This window comes from Coturnix japonica, unplaced genomic scaffold (genome assembly GCF_001577835.2).
Source record: "Coturnix japonica isolate 7356 unplaced genomic scaffold, Coturnix japonica 2.1 chrUnrandom618, whole genome shotgun sequence".
NCBI lineage: Eukaryota > Metazoa > Chordata > Aves > Galliformes > Phasianidae > Coturnix > Coturnix japonica.
In genome coordinates, this window is record NW_015439991.1 from 7601 (window position 1) to 15064 (window position 7464).

Below are 7464 nucleotides of genomic sequence, written 5' to 3' on the forward strand. Positions count from 1 at the left end.
GTCAACGGCTTCGACGTCCATTGCTGTGACCTGGATCTCCTATTAAACCTCCCCCCTCCCCACTCTCCCCCCCCCCACGGATCCCAACCCGGCATCATGGACCCCATAGATCTCAGTTCCACCCCCCCCGAGGAGCTGCTCCATTTAGTGGCCTCCATCCTCCGTCGTTGTGTCCCCGGTGTCACCCACGTCCGTCCCGTCCCCTCGGCCCGTCGGCCCGTCGTCAAGTTCTGCCATAAGCAGTCGGGGCTCCTGGGAGACGTCTCCATTGATAACAGGTTCTTATCAGGAAGATTAGCTCTTATTTGGGGGAGGGGGTGTCCCCATAGAGTCCATTAGTGGCCCCATCCCCATATTGGGGCCTAGTGGTGTCCCAGTCCCCACATTGGGGCCTACTGGTGTCTCTATGGAGCCCACTGGGGTCCCCATCCCCATACTGGGGCCTACTGGTGTCCCCATAGAGTCCATTGGTGTCCCCATCCTTACATTGAGGCCTATTGGTGTCCCCATGGATCCCATTGGGGCCCCCATCCCCATACTGGGGTCTGCTGGTGTCCCCATAGAGTCCATTGGTGTCCCCATCCCCACATTGGGGTCTACTGGCCCATGGAGCCTATTGGTGTCCCCATCCCCATACTGGGGTCTGCTGGTGTCCCCATAGAGTCCATTAATGTCCACATCCCCACACTGGGGTCTACTGGTGTCCCCATGGATCCCATTGGGGCCCCCATCCCCATATTGGGGTTTACTAGTGTCCCCATCTTCACACTGGGGACTATTGGTGTCCCCATCCCCATACTGGGGTCTGCTGGTGTCCCCATAGAGTCCATTAATGTCCCCATCCCCACATTGGGACCTACTGGTGTCCCCATGGAGCCCATTGGGGTCCCCATCCCCATACTGGGGCCTACTGGTGTCCCCATAGAGTCCATTGGTGTCCCTGTCCCCACACTGAGGCCTACTGGTGTCCCCATAGAGTCCATTGGGGCCCCCATCCCCATACTGGGGTCTGCTGGTGTCCCCATAGAGTCCATTAATGGCCCCATCCCCATACTGGGGCCTACTGGTGTCCCCATCCCCACATTGGGGTCTACTGGTGTCCCCATAGAGTCCATTGGGGTCCCCATCCCCATACTGGGGTCTTCTGGTGTCCCCATAGAGTCCATTGGGGCCCCCATCCCCACATTGAGGCCTACTGGTGTCCCCATGGATCCCATTGGGGCCCCCATCCCCATATTGGGGCCTACTAGTGTCCCCATCTTCACACTGGGGCCCATTGGTGTCCCAGACCCCACACTGGGGCCCCAATCCCCACACTGGGGCCTATTGGTGTCCCCATGGATCCCATTGGGGCCCCAATCCCCACACTGGGTCCTACTGATGCCCCCATGGACCCCACTTTTGCTCTGCCCCCTCTTTCAGGCTGGCTCTGCACAACACCAGGTTCCTGAAGCTCTGCTCCGAGGCCGACCCCCGTGTGAGGCCGTTGGTGTACGCAGTGAGGCTGTGGGCCAAGCAGCAGGGGCTGGCGGGTAAGGGATGGGGCTGGGGGGGATTTGGGGTGTTTAGGGGGGATTTGGGGGGTTTAGGGGGGATTTGGGGGGGTCTTGGTGCTGTATCCCCCCCTTTTGAAGCTGTGGGTGAAGCAGTAGGGGCTGGTGGGTATGGAATGGGGTTGGGGGGGGGTTGGGGGGGATTAGGGGGGATTTGGGGTGGTATTGATGCTGTATCCCCCCCCCTTTGAGGCTGTGGGTGAAGCAATAGGGGCTGGCGGTAAGGGATAGGGGCTGGGGGGGGGATGGGGGTGTTTAGGGGATATCTGGGGGGGTCTGGGTGTTGTATCCCCCCCCTTTGAGGCTGTGGGTGAAGCAATAGGGGCTGGTGTGTTTACAATGGGGCCGGGGGGGCTCTGTTGGGGCTTTGGTTGGTGGTCTCGATTCTATATCCCCCCTCCTGTTTCTGTAGGGAACCCAGCCGGGGGGGGACCCCTCCTCACCAACTACGCGCTGACGCTGCTGGTGCTGTTCTTCCTGCAGACCCGCAGCCCCCCGGTGCTGCCCACAGTGCAGGAGCTGCGGGAGCTGGCAGGTGACTGAGGCTGCTCCAACCATCCCCCTCCCTCCATCCTCTTCCTCCCCCCCCCCATCTCGCCCCCTCCCCCATTAATGCTTCCTTCTCCCTCTCTCGACGGTCCTGTCTCCATCCCATAATATTCCTCCATGCCTCCATCACGTAATATGTCTTCCTCTCTCAGTCCCTCTCTCCATCCCATAATACTCCTCCCTCCCTCCTTTCCTTCCTCCTTCTCTCCCTCCCATAGTTCTCCTTTATCTCTTTCTCCATCCATCCTTAAGACTTTCTCCTCCTCCCATCCCTCCTTCCCTCTCTCCATCCCATAATACTCCTCCCTCCCTCTTTTCCTCCCTCCCTCCCTGCCTTCCTCCCTCCATCCCATAATACTTCTCCTTCCCTCCCTCCTTCCCTCCCTCCCTCCTTCTCCTCCCTTGTTTCCTCCCTCCTTTCCTCCCTCTCTTCCTCCCTCCATCCCATAATACTCCTCCCTCCCTCCCTCCCTCCCTCCCTCCCTCCCTCCCTTCATCCATCCCATAATACTCCTCCCTTCCTCCCTCCTTCTTCTTCCTCATTTCCTCCCTCCCTTCCTCGCTTCCTCCATCCCTCCATCCCATAATACTCCTCCCTCTCCCCCTCCCATCCTCCCTCCATCCCATAATACCCCCACGTTCTGTCCCAGGTCCGCAATGCATCGTCATGGAGTCGGGCTGGGACTGCAGCTTTCCCTGCGACGCCGCGTCGCTCCCGCGCAGCGACAACACGCAGAGCGCCAGTGAGTGCCAGGGGGAGGGGAGAGGGTCTCCATCTCCCCCCACACCTCCCCATCTCCCCCCACACCTCCCCATCTCACCCCACATCAACTCCCCCATCTATCAACCCCACGACCATCCCCATCTGCCCCCCACACCTCCCATCTCCACCCCCACACATCCCCATTCTTCACCCCAACACCATTCCCTGCCTCTATCATCTGACTGCGCTGCCTCCATCTTACTCCTTCTGGCTCCTTTCCTCCCTCCCTCTTCTCCCTCCCTTGTCTTCTCTCGTGTCCTCTCCCTCTCTGACTCCTCCATCCCATTTTACTCTTCCCTCTCTCCTCCTTCCCTCTCCCCTGGTCTCATTCCCTCCCTCTCTTCTCTGGGCTATCACCCTCCATCCTTCCTTCCCTGGGCTCACTCTCCCTTCTCCCTCCTTCCCTTCCCACACCTTCCCTCCCACTCTTCCCTCTTCCCTCCACTCTTCCCCCACTCTCCATATCCCTCTTCCCACCTGCCTTCCTTCCTCTCCCTCTCCCTTCCTACCCACTGTCTTCCCCCAATCCCTCCCTCACTTTCTCCCTCTCACCCTGGCTTTCCCTCTCCTTCTCTCCTTCTCTCCCCTCTCCCCCACCTTCCCTCCCACTGTCTCCCCCCATATCCTCCCCTCGTCGCCCTGGCTTCCTCTCCCCTCAACTCCCTCCCTTTCATCCCCCCACCTCCTCTCCCCCAATCTCCCCCCATTTCATCCTTCCCTACCCCTTCCTCCCTCCACTTCCTCCCTCCTCTCTCCCTCTCCCCCTGGCTTCCCTCCCTCCATCTTACCCAACCCATTACTACAATCCTCATTTCCTCCATCCCTCCCTCCCTCCCCATGCTCCCTCCCCCTCCCCCATGCCCTTCACTGCCCACTCTTTCCCCCACTTCCCTCTCCCCTTCCGCTCCGTCTCCCCATTCCTGCCCATCCCTGGCTATCCCATCTCCACACCTCACCTCCTATTCCTCCTCCCTCTCCCCCTGAGCTTCCCTCCCACCATCTCCCCCCATCCCTCCCTCCCTGCCTTCCCTCTTCCCACACCTACCCTCCCCCATCTCCCCCCACATTTTTCCCCCTCACCTCTCTCCCTCTCTCTACCCACCCAGGTTCCTCCTCGCCAATTTTCTTTCCAACCAATTCTTTCAGCTCCTTCCCCTTCAAGACCCACTTCCCCTCCCTCCGCCACGGCCGCCCGCAGCCCCTCACGGCCGCCGACCCCCTCCTCAAACGGAGCCCCCTGACCGTCCCGGATCCATTTGAACTCAATCACAACGTCGCCTCCAACGTCACCCCCAAATCAGCCCAACGTTGGATCCAGAGCTGCTCAGCGGCCGCTAAATATTGTCGGAGCCTCCAGTACAGCCAGAAATCCACCAAGGGGCGCTCCTGGGGCTTGATACGACTCTTCCAACCCGGAGCTGTGGAGCCTGGAGGAGGAGGAGGAGGAGGAGGAAGGTCGGCCTTCCTCATCCCCATCCCTTTGGATGACGGCGATGGGTTGAAGGGGGTCTGTGCCGCCGTCGTCTTCGTGCTGAGGGACGTCCTGAGGTGCGATGTGGGGCGGAGGGAGAATGGGGTGGGGGACAATGGGGCGGGCTGTGGGGTGGCGGAGGACACAGAGATCTTGGAGGACCCCAAAGGAGCTTCTGAGGTGGAGCCCGACGTCTTGGAGGACCCCGAAGTCTTGGAGGACCCCAAAGTCTTGGAGGACCCCAAAGGAGCTTCTAAGGTGGAGCCTGAAGGCTTGGAGGACCCCGAAGTCTTGGAGGACCCTAAAGGATCTCCTATGGGGGACCCCAAATTACAAGACCCTAAAGTTATGGGAGCTCCTGGGATGGACCCCAAAGTCTTGGAAGACCCCAAAGTCATGGAGGACCCCAAATTACAAGACCCTAAAGTTATGGGAGCTCCTGGGATGGACCCCAAAGCCTTTGAAGACCCCAGAGGTTTGGGAGCTCTTGAGATGGACCCCAAAGCCTTTGAAGACCCCAAACTTGTGGGATGGTGTGGAACGGACCCCAACCTGATGGCAGAGGACCCCAAAGCCATAGAGGTGGACCTCGAGGACCCCAAACTCGTGGAGGCTTCAGGAACGGATCCCGACATCCCGCTGCCGTCCCCATTAGTGGGTTCCAAACGCCCCCAACCCAAAGGGCTGGATGTCACCGCGACCCCAAAGGCCAAACGGCAGCGAGTGGCCGACCCCATAGAGGAGGAGGAGGAGGAGGAGGAGGAGGAAGCAACGCGTTGGAGCTGCTCCCTATGGCACCGCGTGTGGACCGGGAGGCGGCGCCTCCGCCGTCAACTACAGCACCGCGACGGCACCAGTAGGGTCCATGGGGACAACAGTGGGATCCAATGTGGGGATGGGGGTCCCAATGGGATCCATAGGGACACCAGTAGGGTCTGTGGGGACAACAGTGGGATCCAGTGTGGGGATGGGGGCTCCAATGGGATCCATAGGGACACCAGTAGGGTCCATGGGGACAACAGTGGGATCCAATGTGGGGATGGGGGCCCCAATGGGATCCATAGGGACACCAGTAGGGTCCGTGGGGACAACAGTGGGGTCTGTGGGGATGGGGACGCCAATGGGATCCATAGGGACACCAGTGGGGTCCGTGGGGATGGGGACACCAATGGGATCCACGGGGAAACCAGTGGGATCTATGGGGACATCAGTGGGGTCTGTGGGGATGGGGACACCAGTAGGCCCCCGTATGGGGATGGGGACCCCAATGGGCTCCATGGGGACACCAGTAGGGTCTGTGGGGACACCAGTGGGGGCTGTGGGGATGGAGGCCCCAATGGGCTCCATAGGGACACCAGTAGGGTCCGTGGGGACAACAGTGGGGGCTGTGGGGATGGGGGTCCCAATGGGATCCATAGGGACACCAGTAGGGTCCATGGGGACAACAGTGGGGGCTGTGGGGATGGGGGTCCCAATGGGATCCATAGGGACACCAGTAGGGTCCGTGGGGACAACAGTGGGGGCTGTGGGGATGGAGGCCCCAATGGGATCCATAGGGACACCAGTAGGGTCCATGGGGACAACAGTGGGATCCAATGTGGGGATGGGGGCTCCAATGGGCTCCATAGGGACACCAGTGGGGTCCATGGGGACACCAGTGGGATCTGTGGGGATGGGGACACCAGTAGGCCCCAGTATGGGGATGGGGACCCCAATGGGCTCCATGGGGACACCAGTAGGGTCTGTGGGGACACCAGTGGGGTCTGTGGGGATGGGGGCACCAGTAGGCCCCAGTATGGGGCTGGGGCCCCCACTGGGCTCCATGTGGACACCAATGGACTCTATATGGACGTGGACCCCTGTGGGCCCCCCGATGACCTGGACTTGGAGCAGAAGGTGACGGCCGCCATCTTGGAACAAAATGGCGCCGCTCCACTTCCGGCCCCGCTGCTTCGTTTCCATGCCGACGTCCGGTTGACGTTGGGGGGCCGTCGGGCCCTGCTTCGGCTGAGCCCCATCCCGGGTCCTGGGCCCCTTTTTAGGGATTTTTTCCATTTTTTGAGGGTTTTTCTGCCCCCTTTGGTGAGGAAGAGGTTGATTCAACCCCGTCTGTGACCTTTTAGGACCCATAAAACCCATTCTGTGCCCTTTAAGGACCTTTTCAACCCCTTTGTACCCTTTAAGGACCTTTAAGGACCTTTGTGCCCTTTAAGGACCCATTAAACCCCCTCTGTGACCTGTCAGGACCCATTCAGCCCCTTCTGTGCCCTTCAAGGACCCTTTCGACTTCTTCTATGCCCTTTCAGGACCCATTAAATCCCTTTGTGCCCTTTTAGGACCTTTTCAACCCTTTCTGTGCCCTTCGAGGACCCTTTCAACCCCTTTGTGCCCTTTAGGACCCTTTCAACCCCTTTCAATTCCCTTCAAGGACCTTTTCAACCCCTTCTGTGACCTGTCAGGACCTTTTCAGCGGGGGGGCGGGGTTATAAAGTGCTGACCAATGAGAGCGGGGAGGTGGGCGGGACATTGGCTGGACAGACCAATGGGGTGAAGAGAAGGGGGCGGGGCTTCGTTGTGTGGGAGGAGGAAGACGAGATAGCGGAGGGGGGCGGGGCTTGAAAGCCATGACCAATGAGCAGGGGAGGTGGGCGGGACTTTTGAAGGGCGGACCAATGGGGTGAGGCAAAGGGGGCGGAGCTTCGTTGTGTGGTGGGAGGAGGAAGCCAAGATGGCGGAGGAGCGGCGGTTCGCGGAGCTGCCCCGGGACGCCGTGAGGAAGATGGCGGAGGGGGCGGGAACGGAGCTGAGCGAGGAGGGGGCGGCGCTGCTGGCGGAGGATGTTTGTTACCGGCTGAGGGAGGCGGCGCAGGTGGGATATGGGGGGTTATGGGGGGGTATGGGGTCTGTGGGGCGCTATGGGGCCTATGGGGGTCTGTGAGGCCTGTGGGGGGGTTAATGGGGGCTGTGGGGGTCTATGGGGCCTATGGGGTTCTATGTGGGGTTAATGGGGCTTATGGGGGTGTTATGGGGGTTTTATGGTGGTTAATGGGGCCTATATGGGATTAATGGGGTCCTATGGGGGTTAATGGGGTCCTATGGGGGTTAATGGGGTTCTATGGGGGGTTAAT

At 60.3% G+C, this 7464-nt stretch overlaps 2 protein-coding genes across 2 annotated transcripts in view; both read left to right on the forward strand.

Annotated features, from left to right (window-relative positions):
- LOC107307480 overlaps positions 1-6671 on the forward strand; it is a 14120-nt gene extending 7449 nt beyond the window's left edge. Inside the window, exons 4-8 of the mRNA XM_032441831.1 lie at positions 3-278; positions 1423-1532; positions 1966-2088; positions 2753-2845; positions 3972-6671. Coding sequence (XP_032297722.1) covers positions 3-278; positions 1423-1532; positions 1966-2088; positions 2753-2845; positions 3972-6451 — 3082 coding nt within the window. The 3' untranslated portion in view covers positions 6452-6671. The remainder of the gene's footprint in view (positions 1-2; positions 279-1422; positions 1533-1965; positions 2089-2752; positions 2846-3971) is intronic.
- Positions 6672-6988: 317 nt separating this feature from the next.
- TAF6L (TATA-box binding protein associated factor 6 like) overlaps positions 6989-7464 on the forward strand; it is a 7091-nt gene continuing 6615 nt past the window's right edge. The window contains exon 1 of the mRNA XM_015850988.2: positions 6989-7205. Within this exon, the coding sequence (XP_015706474.2) occupies positions 7065-7205 (141 nt within the window). The 5' untranslated portion in view covers positions 6989-7064. The remainder of the gene's footprint in view (positions 7206-7464) is intronic.